The 18619-nt window shown below is 41.4% G+C and overlaps 1 protein-coding gene across 3 annotated transcripts in view; it reads right to left on the minus strand.

Annotated features, from left to right (window-relative positions):
* NAV2 (neuron navigator 2) overlaps nucleotides 1-18619 on the minus strand; it is a 231546-nt gene that overhangs the window by 87401 nt on the left and 125526 nt on the right. For all 3 annotated transcript variants that reach the window (XM_049820690.1, XM_049820689.1, XM_049820688.1), the window contains 3 exons: nucleotides 17534-17642; nucleotides 15174-15563; nucleotides 1148-1270 (listed from right to left, as the gene is read on the minus strand). In XM_049820690.1, coding sequence (XP_049676647.1) covers nucleotides 1148-1270; nucleotides 15174-15563; nucleotides 17534-17642 — 622 coding nt within the window. The remainder of the gene's footprint in view (nucleotides 1-1147; nucleotides 1271-15173; nucleotides 15564-17533; nucleotides 17643-18619) is intronic.

Consider the following 18619-nt stretch of genomic DNA (forward strand, 5'->3'; position numbering starts at 1 on the left):
AAATAGGTAGCTTTTACTAATGTGGCAATGTTCAGAAGCCACGGGAACGGACGAGGGTGATACTCAATTAGTCTTCAGTCGCATCACCAGGCGGCGACGCCTTCACCCACGGTCAACCAGGAGCGAGTGCTGTTGGCCGAGTATGGGTTTCAAGTTGCAAATTTCAGAAAGAGATACAAGCTCCTGAAAAATCCAGGCATATTTTACAGCTGGCAAGCATATGTTGACTTAGTAATTGAAACTGAGCTGAGATTCTCTGAGAGGTTTGAGTTCTTTTGTTCAGACTTACCATCCTGCTCTTTACTAATATCAAGAGAACACCAAAGCAAATTTAGTATGGCTTTCTTTGAAAACAAGGCTAGATTCTCCATCACTTGCATTTCCTTAGTAATCCATTCATCGCTATCAAGAAAATAAGTCATATCAAACTCAGTCAACTGCATTATGTCCCAGCAAAGACTTATCAATAACAAAACAAAAAGAGAAAAAACCTTTAGTTCAGAAATTGCTTCAAGCCTGTAACTCAAAATCTGTGTTTTATACTTAGAGGCCCCTCCTGGAAGAAAAAGGATACGGTTCACTTCCTACATCAACAGTAACACTTACCAGGCTTTGGCTTTGGAAGAGAAAGAAGCAGCTATAGGCTGACGCCATTAAAAGCAAAAGTATTTAACCCGTTTATCTCAGCTCTAACAGAATGTTAAGTCTCGTTCCTGTCCACCTCCCCAGCTTCCTTTATGATCGCACTCCCATAACTTATGGATTTTTAGTCCCCTAATTCTTGATCTTTGGCCCTGATCGTTTACACTGAATCACTGGACTTGGAAGAATCACTGAAAATCAGCAGAGAATTAGGTCTTTTTTTATTTCAAACACTATGAAAATAGAAGTGTTACATTTTCTTGCATTGCGTCCTGTCCGCAAAAACCCAGGTGAGATTTCAGCAAAGCGATCAGAAGACACGAAGTCAGTATTTATCCTGACACCTCTGTGAACATAAACCCTAAAATACTCTGGAGAAGCTTATATCCACGTGTTCAGTATCTGAATTCCCAAAGCTATTTAATCTTAGAGATCCCATATGCATTAGATAGAGCGTGAATCAAATGCGCCGCTACGCGTGAGCATTTGCTGGATGAGACTTTACCTGTCAGCATCTCCGAGTCCCAGTGAAGTATTCCGCTGCATCGTCTCCCGCACCGCAGCCATGCCATCAGGCAGGCGGTTTAGCCTTCGAGTGTAGAGGCCCAGACCACCGTCGGTCATATACCTTTAAAACAGCAAAACAAAAGGTCACATTTAGTAAAACAATAAGACTTTTAGCTGTTGTAGCTCCTATCGTTTGCATGTTTTTAACTGTATACTGCAATTTCCCCACTTTCAAGTTACGAATGTTACTCGGAATATGAAGCAAAGAAAACTTTATTCTTGATTAGATCGGAGATATTTTTTACCTCTCATTGCTCTCCATCACATCTTGCACTCTCTCTCATCAGCAAGAATTGAATTTTGATGTAACTGTGACAAAGGAATACTACTTAAATTTCATTAAGGATGCCTAGGATAGAAGTAATTGAATATTTGTGAATGCTATCATTAATGATCCCTTCCTGTCCAAAAAATGCACAGTTTATACCATCCTGAACTATTTTGTGTGGGCTAAACCAACACAATTGAAGTCTCAAACCTTTTGCAAGTTAACTGCAAAAATCACATTGAATTCATCCTAGATTTTGTCAATGATCCACGAACAATGAGTATCCCAAGATTTACTGCGAGAAATCAAAGTTGCAGCATGAATGAAAAGTTTTTTCAACCTTATTTTGGCTCCCAGACTGTACTCCGTCTGCAACTGTGACCTGAAGACATCTGCATTCAGCAAGCAATACTATTCTTGGATATTAATAAGTGCCAGTCATATATATGATACCTGACAAATCACTGAGATAATACATTTCTTACTTTCTAGTTTAGACAAATAAAAAATTAATCTTGAATTAAACAGAAATGACACATGGTGGACAAGAATGAATAGAAGTTGTTGATCACCAGGAACAACTCCTCACGATAACGCGGGTTGTGTCATCCAGCATTTTTGCTGAAGTCTGTACCGCTACAGACAGCAATAGCCATCACGTAATGTAACTTCAGGACGGGGTGGGGGGTAACCGCAAAAGAAAGTTCTAAAAACTTTACAACTACCCAGTACTTTAGTTTATGAATGAAATCTTTTAATATATTAATGCTGAAATTAAGATGTCACTCCAGCCTTCCCCTCTTGAATAGCTTCTCAGCAAGCTGCCTTACATCAATATCTCAATAATATTTTACAATATTTTGTGGCATTTCACGACAGTAGTAGGTAAACAAGTTCCAAGCGTCAAAATAAAACAGGAGAATTTTTCTCTTGGTTTAGCTTCGTTTCTTAAAGTATTTCTGACTACAGGTATATACGAGCTAGCTTTAAGCTAGAAAGGCAAGTCCCCTTCGCCTCTCAAGATGCTGGCACGGAGTGAGCTCTGTGCTACCACCGCCAGTTCGTCAGCCCACGTACATTTATCTACACCGACAGTTGTGTAAACACGCCATAAAGATTTTCACACACCTGAGACTGAAATAACTTTAACAACTCCAGCAATACGGCCGCTGTCTCTGGCGTACCGCTGGACGTGTAACATACCTCACCGAGTTCGGAGTTGATGGGGTTGTATCCTCTCAATCCTTTAGGCACTCTTCGCAAATCGACAGCAGCCCACAGAATAATATCCAGATACACAGGACACCTTCCTCTTGCTTAAGAAGGCACGGAGCTTTTTCCCTAACAGCGAGGCACCCTCATCCGCAGCAAGAAAGGACGGATGCTCCTAGCTGCAGCCAGCAATGCCTCTGCTGGCGAGGTGGTACTGCAGCAGATGTACTTTACCCAAGTCAAATTCGATTGCTACTTTTACAAAAAATGGGACGGTAAAGAGTCAAGAAGCTTTGCACAATCTGCTGGTTAGCTTTTCAGTTAGATGGCTAAATCTGTACGGGGCCTTCCCAGGAAGGACCGAGTTGTCTCTCTGGGGAGTCTAACAAAGGGGTTGCTAAGCCCGCCAGGTCAGACACAAGAGTATTCTCCGTTCAGCAAATCTGCGGGGACGCGATTCTCCAAACTCATAAACAAAGACTGTTAACAAGCACGAGGAGCAGTTGCACTATAACCCACGTGGAATTCGCCTTAGGTCTAGCATTCTAACTTTTGTTTGACATAGTTTATAAATATTTTATCGTGGCAGAATATTTTTTTCCTTAAGCTACTAAAATAAAAAAAAGGGAAGGAAAAGAAAAGTGGAGCTTAAGACCATATTGTTATTCAAACACGCAAACAGCATTTTGCAAAAACATCTAATGTACATACGCTAATTGGTGTATTGCAGATACTTGTCTGCACACGAAACATGTTTCTGTATGAATACCCATTGCACATGTACTGGAAAATGCAGCTTTGGGCTTCGCCGTCAGATTTCTGGCATATGACTAGTCCTTTGATAAAAATGATCATCTACAGCTAAAATAGATTGTTCTCCATTACGGAGAATATGGGAAATTACGGAGAATATGGGAAATGAAATGTATTACACTTAAGAGTCAGCCATGCTGAAATCAATGGAAAGCCTTTTCACTAGCTTCAACAGATTCCACCCTCTACGTAGAAGCTCAGCAAGCTGATAGATTAGAATAATTCTGCAGTTGCACCTAACTGAAAACTAATGGTCAGATTTTCATTGGTTTTCAGCACTCATAAATCTTACAGAAGTCAATGGAAGCCGGATGCCTTTGGCACCTTTGGCAACTAGATCGTGAGTTTTTCTAACCAAGACCCCGTAAAAAAGCACAGACATAGACGACGACTTTTACCCGCTATCCAAATAGGACAAGTTTCTTACATGCCAGAACAACACAAGATGGATTTTTGTATTTTGAAACAGGTTTGTGTAATCACAGAATGAAAGGTTTATATCTTATTTTTATTACACGCCATGTCCTCTCCCCCAGAATGTTTAATTCCAAAAAGGTGCCAAAACCAATGATGCCTGAAGTCCTGCATGCAACAGTGAGGTGAAAAGAAGAAGGAAAGGTACTAGTTGCTAAATTCTGTGGAGAAAAAATGCATCTACAATAAATACACTTTAAAATAAATGAACAAAAAAATGTCTCTACTATCCATTGGTTAGTACAGAGGAGATTAAAAGTAACTGGGTGCCACAAACCTCCAGCCATTCCTCTCTTTTCCTTCCTTCCTTCTCCATCCCTTCAAACTTAAAACTGCCTTGGCTCTCGGAAACCATCTTGCCTTTATAAATCCAACATCAGTATTGCTGCAAATTTTTGCTTTATGAGAAAGGAGAATATAATGAAGGTCTATTTTTCTAAAGACAATCTTATAAGCTTTTCCTCAGGGAGGAATAAAACCAGGAAATATTATCCTGCCTGTGTATAATTCTAACAGTACTCAACGCTATCTGAATTTATCGCCCTATCGTAGAGCTACACAATGTGGAATGCCAGTATACTAGCCTCTCCTCTACAACGACCCATTGCAGTCCAAACTATCGTATTAGGCCAGTTATTGATGAGGTATAATTTTGTTGACTGTCTTATTAAAAAACCCGACAAATTTGTACTAGATGCCTTGCCAGATTCATGAATCGCAAGAACTCTGCAAGCACATTCAATGCAAACCCAAGCACTTCAAAGTTATTTTTCTACCTGCCCCAAAATAAGAAAAAGTTTAAATGTATCATCTGGGAAAAAGCGTAGTATCCAGACTCTGTGACTTTTATACAGATGGGTAAATCTGTATAGCTCGGATGCTTTAGGAATGGTACCAACAGCCAATGGAGAATGACTGCCTTTAATGAAGTCGAACATAGTAACACGTAATGAATGGACAGCGATGACATTGGTTAATGCTCAATATTCATCTCCATAGTTTTACTCTTCATCGGCAAGGAAACAAAATTAACCAAACTTCTTTGAATGTGAAGAGGTTCAGGTTAAACAAGAGCAGTATTATGCACTTCTAACACACAACTGGAACTTACAGCCCACTTTCTAAGTGACACTTTTTTTCTATAAGAAAGTGGCTCCCTGCCCTGTATTACAGGCATAAAGTAATTTGCTTTGGAGTTCCCTGGACAACCAGGACCTTGAAACGTCTCTTTTCTTTAGCCAAATACACCCTTTCTGTGCCTCTGAAATTCTGAATACCGTAATAAGTCCTTCCAAGTGCAGTATTTTTAGGGTATTTCTGATGCTGAAGTGATTTATTTCCCTTTCCTGAAAGGCACGCTGAGGAAACAGGAACGGGTTATGCCAGGGATCAGTAAAATCCAGCAGTCTGAGTCACTTGACTTCTGTCCACACTCCCTACTTACCCACGTATACAGCCAGCCAACAGCACACCTACTTTTATGGTCTGACAACTCTACCACTTCATATATATTCATCTCACTCCTTAATGTATGAATATGAATTTTCCAATTTTGAAAAGAGATAGCCGAAGGACAGGCATTCTTAAGTATTAGGAAAAGGAGGAGCAGCAGGTAAGTCAGCAGCGCACAACAGACCGGGCAAGCCTACCTGACCTGCTCAACATCAGGCGGCTCCGTAATCCCAAACCCACGAGCAGGAGAGCAGCAACGTGCCCCAAACCCGGAGCTGACTCTGGCATCCCAGGTGCTCCCGCCTTCCTCTTGGCGCTTTGGATTCAAGCTTAGTTTGGAAATAGCTGCCCAGGTGCCTCCTGGCAGAAGACTTGCTCAGCAACCCAAGTGCTTGAAACTTGAAGAAACAAAAAGCTCGTAGGAATTACAGCTTTTGGATTATTCCGTGCATCAACATCCTCTTTGATACACAAAGGCGTTCTCTTGTAGCCGCAGAAATAACACTGTTATCCTTAATGTTTTCCTTTAAATGTTTATTTTCACTAGGCTTTACCTGCCTCGTCATTACAGTCAGCTAAAAGAGATCAAGAGGCTTAACCAGCTTTGAGTTTCAAAGGGGGACTCTAACTTTGCCAGTCGCTAAAAAACAACGGCAGAAAATTCTCCACTGCTGTTTCTGAAATATGATAAATGTAATCGAAAGGATCCTGTTACTGCAACCAGGAATAATGTTCTAAATCCGACTTAAAAAGAAATGCTAGCCTAACGGCAGGATGATGACAACCCCAAATTTCTCAGTTTAGCATGAATTTGGTCTGCATTTTCCATCATGACATTGGAATTAGACCATATGATCTTTTCCCGTGTTTCCCCCCAAAAGTCTTTCATCCATTACTCTTGTGTGACCACTCTCCGTTACAATGCCCACCGCATCAGCACAGTACTTGATATCTCTATAACCAAAGGGTTGAGAGCATCTACCTTGTCTACAAGCCTGTGGCTTGTTTAAATGCCATTCTTTGACACACACGAATTTCAACAAAGGTGTTCAGGAACCGGATTAGGTCCTGAGCTTTCAGGTTGGGACAGCTAATACAATGCCCAAATCCCTAACATTAGACCAAATATTACGTTTCAGGTTCATAGAAGCATGAACCTATCGCTCATTTCATTTAAAATTTAATTTTATATTTAAGGCAGCCTACAGTTTAGAAATTAATAGACTTTTACTAATAATCACTAACTGTTTGCAATTAACATACTAATCTATGAACTATGAATTGGTTGGAAGATGCTCAAACCCAAACGTGGAGTAAACCCCCAAAACCAATAAATGACTTGCAGTCTCAAAAATCCTAATCACTGCTGGGAAGGAGGACATGCCTGTTCCACCAACGGGTAAGACAGGAAAAATGAGATTACGCAAAACTTAATAAGGATATTTTAGTTTCATAGTTTACTTGGAGAAACCGCTCACCTGTAAATCACTAATAACGTGAACGGTAGCTGCTTATTCACACAGTCCAAACTAGTCTAGAGGCAAAATAAGTTCACCCCCGTTAACTACTTAATCCCCAGACCTTTTTCTGGGGAAAAAAGAAGAAATCTACAGAAAGAAGTGGCTTCTGTAAAATCAGTACTTTTCTATTTGGAGATGTAATTAAACTGCCTGGCACGTAAGTCATTCAGGAGGCATCAGATAGCAATTTTTGGGCACTGCTGCTCAGGGCTAGATTTATTTCTACCTGTCTTCTCAGCTGGGTTTCCCTTTCAAGAAGTCTGCAGGCTCGTTACTATAAAACTTGCATTTGCTAAGGGAAGGAATTCCAAGAACAGCATAGCCAGGAAGGGACTGGAGAGGCTGCTGCCACTACGAGTCAAATCTCATACGTGCCCCCACATCTGTTCCTTCCAGAACAATGGTTTCTCATCGAGTGTCTGAAGAAACTGGTTTCCTGTGGAATCAGCAGTCTTAGATGTAGTTTAAAAGAAACCGTCAGTACGTAAGAGAAGAATATCAGATCGAAAGAAAGCATCTCTCGCATCACTGCATCCACTCCTGTTCCAGAGGAGACTTTTCTTGTATACGATCCTCTTTCCAACACTCACTCAGCCTGTCTGCCAAGTGCACCTTAAGCTTAAAATCACCTTCCTCTCAGGCAAAAGGCTTGCTCCACCATCGCTTTTAAATTCTTTTACAAATCTAGTCAGCCCATTCGAGATGACGACACGGATTAGGCACTGAAAAGCAGCCACTTAAGGTAACTGGACTTTCAAAAGCTAGGGTTAGTAGAATAAGATTATATTGATATTTTTATTTTAAATATAAATATTATTTTATGTTCTCCTTGCTTGATTCAATTTCTCTCCCTTTCTTTAGGCTGTTAATGAGAAGAAAGGACAGGTTAAAACTTTACTTATTCCTCTTCATCTATCTTGGAGCTGAATGGCCCTTCAGAAATGAATGAAGCGCTGCATCTTGAAAGAGAACTCTGGCTACGGCAATGAGACTTCAAATGCCAATATTAACTATTAACAGTCCCCAAAGCAGGCTTCAAAGCAGCCAGGTGATTAACATATGTACAAGAAGATAGCAAGACCTGAGAAAACTCATGGGAAGAGACTAGGACAGAGCCTCCCCAGATTGCACAGAGGAATTTGGGCAGTGACTCCTCAATGACTTTGCTAAGAGATGCAAAGTCTTCATTAGAGCATTAGGACTTCATTAGGATTAGAAGAATTTTTCTCCTTGTAACCAAACGACCAGTAAAAGCTTAATTATTTTTAAGATGCAATTTCACTTAACTATATTTATTGACATTTCCCACATTTTTCCCAAATTATATCTTTGAACTAAACCTGCTTAGAAATCATCTGGTGAGAACATTAGATTAGCTTAGAAGTTAATCCTAAATTGTGTGATTTAGAGGCTTTGGCTCAGAGCTGCGAGCATTGCCTGTATGCAGGAGTCAGGCCACAGCAGATGTTAAGTCGGGGTCTATGGCAAAGCCTCTCTAGCCCCAATCTATGTCCAGCATCCCCACATTAAAGGTACAAAAGCACAAAAGGGTAATTCACCACCACCAAAAAAAAATAATTAATTGCTCCCTTCTCTGAGGGGATTAAAATCCACATTACTCATCTCACAGAAGAATTTGTCCGACAGCCAGACTACACGCTCTCCAGAGGGTGGAAAAGGGCATCAGGCATCCAACTTGCTGAAGCTGGGCCGGTGGGCAGTGAAACCCAAACGGGTCACTACGCTGGAAGGGTCCCCCATATGAAGGAGAGTAAATCACAGCACGGCCATTATGGCACTCGGAAGGAGGAAGGATTAAGCCCTGGGGTTCCAATTCCCTGATGGTTTCTGAAGTTTACCCTGTCATTCGCTAACATAAAATGGATGACCCATCCTGGGAGAGGTGACCAGAGATGGTAACCTGTCAAAACGAGGTAGACAGGACTGGAAAACACCCAAGAGGTCAATCGTCTCAGGCGTGCAAATGTCACTCTGGACCCCAGTGAAACACGGGTGGAAACTAATTACTTAAGGGAGGACAACGATCACACCCACCAAGCACGGGCGGCCAGGCTGGAGCAAGCTGAAGATCCACTAGAATCAGGCTGCTGTTCAACAGGGTTTTGCATGTACCAAGTTTGATCTCAATGCCTAAATCCTTTCTCAGAATCTGTTTCAATGAAAATCATAGAAATAAGCTATAGAATAAGCGATCCGTTTCATGTCGTCCTGTTCAATTTTGTTAGGGAGAGGAACGACACGGGATGAAGGAGTAGTAACGAGGGAGAGCTGCTTCTCCACAGGTTCTCAGCAAGGTCAGCAGCGGCGGAAGATTTTACTCCACAGAGACTTTCGACTCCCTCATGCCTACTCCTTTCCTGCAGATGATCCACATCGACAAAGTGTGTATGATTGCATCTCCCTCTACTGGCTAGCCCCAGAGCAGGACCATATTTTGTCCTTCAGAGGCTGTCCTTTTGCTCAAATTACAAAAACCTGTTGGCACTGAAACAGCAGCTCAAACCCTGTGGAGGTGGTTATTACAGAAACAAGCCCAGAGTGGGATAATGGCTATTAAATGGTATTTTGGTAGCCATTGACAGTACGTACAAGTACGCAAAAAATACAACACACGACAACTTGCGAGTTCGTTTTACCGACAAACACTACATATGACTCAGTGTGGCCCTTTTTAGCAGTATACTGAATAAAAAGCTTGATTCCAGCTGACCTCTAAGGTTATGACTTATAGGCCTCCAATGTCTCCCTATACCGAATCCTACACTGCAAGAAAACTTCTATGACAGCATGTTATCTGAGATTTCATTTACGACAAATGATCAAAAACTGTTTTATTGATGGAGCTGACACCAGAACTATTCCTGAACTGGGTGCAATATTTAAGAATATTTTAAATAACAGACAACAGGAATAATATTGAAAATGCTTATGTAATATTCTAATCATGTGTCCTGTAAAGAACTTGAAGTACAGTTCTTGGAACAAGAATATTGTTTTATTTTAAACACTGCCATCATTTTTTCTTTCCATTCTCACAGCACCAGGACATCTATGACTTTAAATCCAAAAGCTAGTTCTGACCCAGATTCAACATACTTTATTAAGAAGTCGGGTTAAGGTTTCCCAATACCTTTTTGTAAAGGTCAAAATCTTGAGTTTGCTTGCCTGACCCCTTTGTTATTTGTGTTAATTATCTATTTACCATATATAGCTACTATTCTGCAACGTCCAAAAGATCAAAATGTAAGAATCCAGTCCTAGCAAGACAAAAGGCAGTTCAAACAAACAGTCTGCTCGAACAGAGAAGAAAAATAAAATAAACCTCCAAATGATTCTTAGTCATGTTGAAGTGTTATAGCCATATAAGGAATGCAGTTTTACCCATCCACTGTATTTAGATGGAATCTTATCACTAAAATCATACCATTTAAAGAGCACTGACCAGCAAAATGACTAACCCACTGTAACTCAAAGTGTACAAGAAAAAAATACAGTGGTAATCACCATGGCAAAAAATAGGTCGGAAAAGACTATAGCTACCATTGAATCAATGTACAGGGTGAACAGGTTCTCATTCAGACCATGCTTAGCTCAGCCACTCTTGATTTCTAGCTAGCCATGCGTTACCTGGAGCAGCGACCGTTCCTGTTGCCGACAGCTTAGAAAGAAACGGTTTCTCTTTACTACTATTACCAAGAACAAATTCTCATTAGCAGCAAACTGCATAGTCCTCCTTTTCTTTCTCTAAACCCTTAGACCACGTGAAGGTCTGTTACGCCACATGAGCCTGACATCTGAAAAAGATGCGTCGCTGTCTGATAAATAGAACAAAACCAAGCAGCTGAGCCGCAAGAATCCTACAAATATCAATGACGCTTCAACATTCGGTGAAATCAGTCCTCAATTTCAGCTCTTCATAGCAAACTCTTCTTTGCCTCCAAACTGATATAACTCCTAGATTTCAGCCTACAAGAGAACTCTATTTCAATGATGGTTTTGGTCCATGTTACTCAAGGGTAGACAGGCCTCCGCACCACAAAGATGATTTCTACCTAGGACACAATGCTTTTGTGTGGGTTTGATTGACCAGAGCAGAAGCAGAGGGTAAAGACTAAGCCTGATTCCCCAGCCCAGAGGGACCTGCTCTCCCTTTTTGCATCCTTTCATCCATGTTCCCAATTCACCTGCTCGCAAAAAGATCCCTGGGGAGCACAAAGGCTTGAATAAACAAGCAGGAATCATAATCCCATGAGCATCGCGCACACAGACACATTAAGACATTGTGAAAACAGAGATCTGGAACGGGAACGTATCGTCCTCAAAGCATCAAGTCAATGGGGAGGTTAATAAAACGGTAAAAAGTCTCCCCCTGCCCCACAACAGCCGCTGCACCCATGGGAAGTCGCTCCAAGGGGAATTTTAGCATAGGGTCCCTGAACATCGTACGTAGGCTGAGCCCTTCCGTCCTCATCTAATAGCTGAGGGAGCAGGTCACTGCTAGGCTGGCTAATTGAGGTACGAGAGAGTCACTAGTTAACTTCTCTTAATGAGATACTCTCAAAAGAACGAGCTGGACGTGCCCCAAAGCCCAGCCTGGCACACAGCACACCATGGTCCACACACGGGGCCGCTCGCATCTGCCCTGCCACGAAGTTCAAGCTCTAGGGTGGCTGAGCTGTCAAATCATCAAATCTACATTTTGTTGGAACATAGCTGGAAAAAGCCGTGCTTCTGCAAGGAATTGTTTTGACAAGCTGTGTTTGTGGACCCAAAGCCATTTCCTGAGAAAATTTGTGACCAGCACTAATCGGTATATCCACGCTGTTAATTCTGCGTAGAAAGCTGAAAGCACTAGGGCAATGAAAACAGGGGCAGGGGACTAATTAAATTAAAAGAAAAGAATTTTAAGAGGCCTTTCTGACCAACAGCTCTGGTGCTCCATTCCAAGGGCAAATAAAAAGGAAATTTAGGAATGTGTACGCTAGTAGCTAGAGGGAGACTGAAGCGGACAAACCCTTCCAAACAAACCCAAAGAAGCCGTGAGAGTTAATGTCCCCACCTGGGACAATCTTTGGGGTGGATGGGTGAGACAACTGTGGGCTTTGAGGTGCCACTTTCCGAGGAGGCTCCGGAGCTCAGCCAGCCGCCCCGGGAGGTGGTTGGGTTGGGTGCGAGGGTCCCCACCTCACACAAATCCTGGTCCTGCTGCTTGGTCGTTCGGTTGATGTTTTAGCTCCCACAATAAGACAACTTCTTACCTGTGATCCATCCCTGGAGACTTTCTTAGTTTAAGAGATATTTTCTGCCCGTTTGGAAAAGATACTCCTTCTAACCCTATGAAAGCAATCCTGGTGTCTGCCAAAGCGCTGCTTGAACAGACTTACTAAAGAAGGCCAAACGAAACTTCCCATGACCCAGTACATTTCAGAGAAAGCATCAGGATCACAGGGCTAAAAGAGTTTATCTTGGCTATTGGATTTATTTTGGCTGTAACAAATATTTTGGCTTCCTTCCCTATCAGTTTGCCAACGAAAACACAGATCCAAGGTTTTCAGACTGCAGGATTGTAGCAATTCTGAAAAATGACAAAGTGAAACACATACCAGCTAATAAAGAGCTATTCATGCTATAAATGCCCTCTTGTGCTGCTTTCCACATACTGTAACTCAGCTTCTGGAGACATCAGGCCCGTTCGCCCTAACACTGGTCTCAGAGAGCTGCTCTGCAGCAAGTCACTCGGATGCTTTCCTTACGCGCAACCTCTCCAATTTCTAAGCGCTGTATTATTCCTCTCCCACAAAAACACAATGCTATCCTATTTTTTTTATCATTGGGAATAAGCTGACATCGGGGACGATAACTTATGAAACAGGCTAACAAAACATCTGTTGATACTGGAGATGGTATTCCAACATTATTAGGTGTCAGTGAGATTCACCAAAGGTAACACCCTCATTTTTTTATCTCTCTTCATTATATCCAATGCTCTTATTGCAATTCGATACTGCAATACTCCCTTCTCGGGGAATCCACGCGCATGATTTATCTCCACGGACTATGTAACCCCAACATTGTGGGGCTGCTTCCAGGAACGCTCCCTCCAAACGCCCACCGACGCAGCAACGAGAAGACGTCCAAACCGCCCAACCTCCCAACCCTGCCCACAACCTGGAAACGGAGCGGGATCTTTCTGACGATGGATTGACCTACAATACACATTCTGCCCTTCCAACTTTGCCAATGACTACACAGTGCTACATAAATCAATAAACCGACTCGCATCACTTAGCAAAATAGGCTTCTGTAACTAAAGGCAAAAGATGCGGAAAAGAAAAAGACATTTGTTCACATAATTCTTCTTGTCCTAAGAACTTTAGATTGAGATCTCATTTCTCCATCTGTGGCTGGTTATTTAAGTAAAAAACTGAAAGTTACCTCCCTCCTTTAAAAACTAGTAGGAAATAAGAGCCAGGTACTCAGTTAAAGATGTTCTAACACCCAAGACTAGGAGTGAGGTGTTGTGGAGCGTATGACTCTTCTGCTAAATGTTACGTTCACCATTCTTGGTACATAACTCACTGCTTTGGTGACAGAGGTACCAACTGGCAAAAACATTTTATTACACTGTTAGTCCCTTAGACCCAGAATCCAAAGATCACTTTTGCATTTTCAGACTACGGAGACTTCCATTTTTTACCCTACAGGATGACCAGATAGACACAGAAAAGGAAAAGATACACAGAGATGAGTGAAGGCACAGATTTCTCTGGAAATGCCATTCAAAAACTCAGTAGCTTTCTTACTCTTTCCTTTTCCTCAGCCTGGAATCTGAACTTTATTCACTGAGTAAAGATCTGCAAAGACTGGGGCTCCTCTAGGATAGAAGCAGCAGAAGCCTGAACTGACAGAATTCTGCCAGCGATCCTTCTCAGCTCCTACTCCAGGTGTTTTATAAAAACCATGGTGCTACTCAGAATTTATTTTCCTCAATTCTAGACCAAAATTACAGCCACGAGTCTGCACAAAAGTCATACTCCAGAGGAAAAGCAATAACTGTTACTACAACAAACATTGCAAAACTCAAGGGTAAGTTGATTTATTTGAGGAAAACACAAGGCGCTTTAGTGATATGATATGCATTATTGATGCAGCAACAGTTACTGGTGCTTTATCTAAAATCAAATTTTATACTGGCTTTTGCATCAACTTCTTTACTATAGACTCCCTTAACAAAGAATTAAAAAATAAAGTGTCTGGCTTTACAAAAAAGACAGTGTGAAAACATCCAAATATTCACAGCGGACAGAAGTAATGGACATTTCCAGGCTGTGTAACTTAACTGGTGAAGTTAGTGAACAAGCAGCAGCTGGATTCCAAGCTTTCTATTTCAGTAAGAGACACTAAATCTTCCAAATAAGCCAATGCTACAAGAAATGTCACTTATAAAAAAATTACAGAAAAGCAAAGGATGTAGGACAGCCTGACAGGGAAAAGGCTGCCACAAAAATAAATGTGCCACTTACATCTCAAAGATCCGTTTTAACGTCAATCTAACGCTGATGTACTTGAGCTAAGGAAAAAAATGACTGTACTTTCTAGAAGGAATTGAAGAGAGACATATTGAATTGAACACTGACTTTGGAGCAAAGGACAAATGCTTTTTCCAATCAAGGCAGAGGCAAAACTTTGCTGTAAAACCTTGTTAATAATTGTCTATCGGTTCATATTTCTGCACACTAACTTGTTCTTTAGACTTTATTTTGCCTGTACAACTATTTTACCCTACACAGCGATGTACACTCATTTCCTTCCCGTGAACTGTCCCTAAAAGTTCAGACAGCAAAAGGCTTTAGTAAAAGTACAGAAAAATGCCTCACTTTCTCCATCTTGTGGGCATAAATGAAAGTTGCAGCATGTGTTTGACTCGACCAGAATGAACCCTGACTCAGGAAAGCATTTAATCACGTGCAAGGGTGTGTTCATACATAGGAATATTTGCTTAACCTGCACTTAAAACTTAAATCATGGGCTTGAATCCCACCGACTAAATTAACTGTGATAACGAGCTGTCCCTCCAAATGCTCATTAAAACTAGCAGAATACCTTTGGGGTTTTTGTCTTTCTCCAAAATAATCACGGGAACACAGCATCATTAAATACAACCGACGAATGACATAAAGTATTTCAGAAGAAAAGACACTCACCCACTCGTGATGTCATCCGCTCTGATGTTCTTGCCCAGCACATCCCCATCGCTCATATAGCCAGTGGCATCCATGGCGATGCCTTCCAGATCGATTTCATCGCTTCCCTTGTCCGAGATGTCCACGTGGCAGACGCTGCTACCGCGAGACGCTAGCTGCCTCCGCAAAGGTGCCGAATACATGTAACGTCCTGCCTCCGCGTTGATGAAGCGGCTGGCGTTCCCCCGCGGAGGATACCCGTTGCCCATCGACGGAGCATCGCCTGCCTGCAGGCGAGGGCTGGACTGCCCCAGTCTCCACGACAAGGGGGTCGGGCGTCCCGTCAAGCTGAGGATGCTGCGGCCGCTTATCTCGGTAGTGACGTTGGTGTCAAACGTAGTTTCCAATGTGCTTCAAAAAAGAAACGCGCTTGATTAAGAGTGGCCTGCTCTAGGGAGCGCCGTGAGATTTCAGGTGATCGCAAGACCCTACACCCTGAACGCTCACCAAGTTACACACTGTAAGTAACAGCGTTAACAGAATTTACCTGCTACAACGCCTTGAGAGAGTTAGGTCCATTCCTCCAACACTGTTCTAAAATAACGATACTCTTGCACCCAGGCCAAGTGTTCAACATACACGTGAGAAGACTCAAGCAGAAGCTTTTTAATGGATTATCCACAGTATCAAAGCATAACCTTTCCATCTTCAGTCATATATAACTCTATTATAGCACGGTTTTGCCACTCCAGGCAAGGGAGTGGGATATTAAGCTGACTAAAGGAAAACCAGCTGAAGTACCATTTTTCTGATGCATTTTCTTTTTTGGCTGCATTCATGAAAAGTCCTAATGCTCTGGAGACGTGTCCAGCACCGAGGCAGTAGCTATTTCTACACTGAGGAAAGGATTAAATGAAAAAATAAGAAGAAAGACAAAACAAATTTGTTTTTCAAAATATATTTTGTATATTCATGAATTTTTTTTTTTCAAAATATTGATAATATTTATACTCTTGTTATTAAAGCTCTTGTTACAAAAGCATTTTAGGTCACAGCCTCAAAATACAGTTTTTGAGAAACATCAGCTGCATGAAAGCTTCCACTTCCCGCGACTGAACGTGTGAATACGTTGCATCCCTTCCAACGGTGACACTAGTACGGTCTGCGTATGGTCTGAGAACGCTGCGACCGCTTATCTCGGCAGTCACATTGGTGTCAAAAGTAGTTTCCAATGTGCTTAAAAAAAAATAAATGCATTTGATTAAATGTCGACTGCTATATGGAACCTTAAAAATGGGACTGCTACACCATGAGATTTTAGGTGATGCGCATTGATTGCAGGACTACACCCTGAAAGCTCGCGGCTTAGTTGCGGCTAATTTATTTGCAGCTAATCCATAGCTGCCACTCCTCTTACCCACATGAGCTCCTCTTTTCCTTTCCTGCTCAACTGACTTAGTGTTATTTTTTTTTTTTATAGTGGATATTTGTTAAAATAAGCAGCATTGTACTATTTGCAATATAATGTTATATATACGCTGCAAAAACCTTTGTATCCTCCGGTTATAGTAATCAAATCATAATGAGCTGTCACATTAATTGAAATTTCAAAAGAAAAAGAGCATGGGGAGTTCATCTTTGCAAGCTCTGCCTCAGTTTAGATACAAAGCCAAAACACAAAGTGTTCCCTCAGTGAACTCATTTAGGGCTGAAGGCTGTAAAGCACTGAGCTCTAAGTAGGACCCCGACCTCATTAGGGGCCAAACAGCTTATTCTCTCGAGCCTCCCGTTCAACACTGAAAAGATCTGAGTCACAGAATGTTTAAATGTAATAACAGCCTTTGTTTATTTAGAGCATATTTTAAATACTGAAGATTTCCAAATGCTGCTTTACAAAGAAAAAGCAGTTATATACATGGATGACTAATACTATTAGAAAAAATCTGTTTGTCCAAAGACTGGTCAGGAATTCAAGTTATGCACTTGATAAAGTGGGTCAGGCACAGTTCACCTGCTCATTTAAACAAAATGTTACACATAGGGGAGAGGGGTGTAATGCACTGAAGTTGTTCAAGAGTAAGCTGAAGAAACATTTTAAACTGTAACCTATATTCAAACATCACCTAACACATTTAACAAGCACTGATTATTCTCCACCTTCGATTCTATATACAACCTGTCACCACCAATTACTCATCCTACAGCTCGATAAACACTGAACGTTATTCAGAATCTGTGCTTTAGAGACAAGAAGTACAGGATCGGTACCTTCCACTGTCAGCGTTAGCCATTTTTCAAGGATGCAACCCAGCCAGACCTGAGAGATGTAAAGTAAGAGCACCGTGATTTCCATTTTCTCATAAACAAAGTCATGCCATTACCTGTGAGTGACCTGGGTTCCCCGTAAACTGGACATCGTTTCCTCTAAGTTCTGTCGAAGATCGGCAATGTTTTTCACAGTCCGTAACCGCCGAGTTTCTGGATCCTCTCCTACAGGGAAAATCAACCATGAGAAAGGATAAGGCGGGAAACAGCACAGAACTGAGCTATTACCTCTGCCTGAATCTGACTCAAACACATTTTTTCCCTGACTTTCTGTTATTTAACACTCTAAACTGATTACGATGGAGATACCGTTCCCCTGTGGCAGGCACTTGCCGTTGCCGCAGCCGGACTGAGAACGAGCTCTGCACTGTTAACTTTATTTCACAGACTGCCTCTGCACCAGATGTTTCTGTATTGTCATTTCCCTGTATGACCCAATTTAAATTCTGGTTAACTTTCAACCTCATTAGAAGACACACTCCATCAATACCACCCTTTCCATCTCACATATCGACACAATTAACATCAACCCGACACAGCCAATTTCTCCAACGCTGTATTTTCACTAGATCTTCTTTTTACCATTTTAAATAGATCTCATTCTACAACAGCAGCTTTCCAATAAACTAAATTGTGTTGACTGGGTGCTCCATGCTGAGTGATATTTTAGGTAAAATCGCAGAAGTTTTTGCTTGTCAACATCACAACACAGTTACCATTACTTCAATGTGCTATGTGACACAAAGTTGGGGGATGACTTTTAGTTTCCCTGGCATTTCGAAATCCTGTTCTTTAAATACTCTGTTCTAGAACACATTTATGTCCTGTTCTTTAACTCTAAAAGTGGAGTTTATATAGATAAAAAAAAGTCCTCCTAGTGCCTCAGCATAATTTATTTTTAGATAATTAATAATTTAATTAGCTCCTCAGCATAATTTATGTACTTGCCTTCAGCTGTCCATTAAGAAATGCTTTGGTTGCTAACTCAGCTGAGCTTTAAATGATTAAACCTTCTAAGAGGTTGAAGAGAAGTTAATTTCTACTAGGGCCAACATATTCTTTGTAAGCTGAATGCTGAAACAGAAAACCTCCAAAAAGCCGTCACAAAGCTTCTGTTGGGCACAGAAGGAAATGATTTCATT

The sequence above is a fragment of the Accipiter gentilis genome, chromosome 17 (assembly GCF_929443795.1).
Source record: "Accipiter gentilis chromosome 17, bAccGen1.1, whole genome shotgun sequence".
Taxonomy (NCBI): domain Eukaryota; kingdom Metazoa; phylum Chordata; class Aves; order Accipitriformes; family Accipitridae; genus Astur; species Astur gentilis.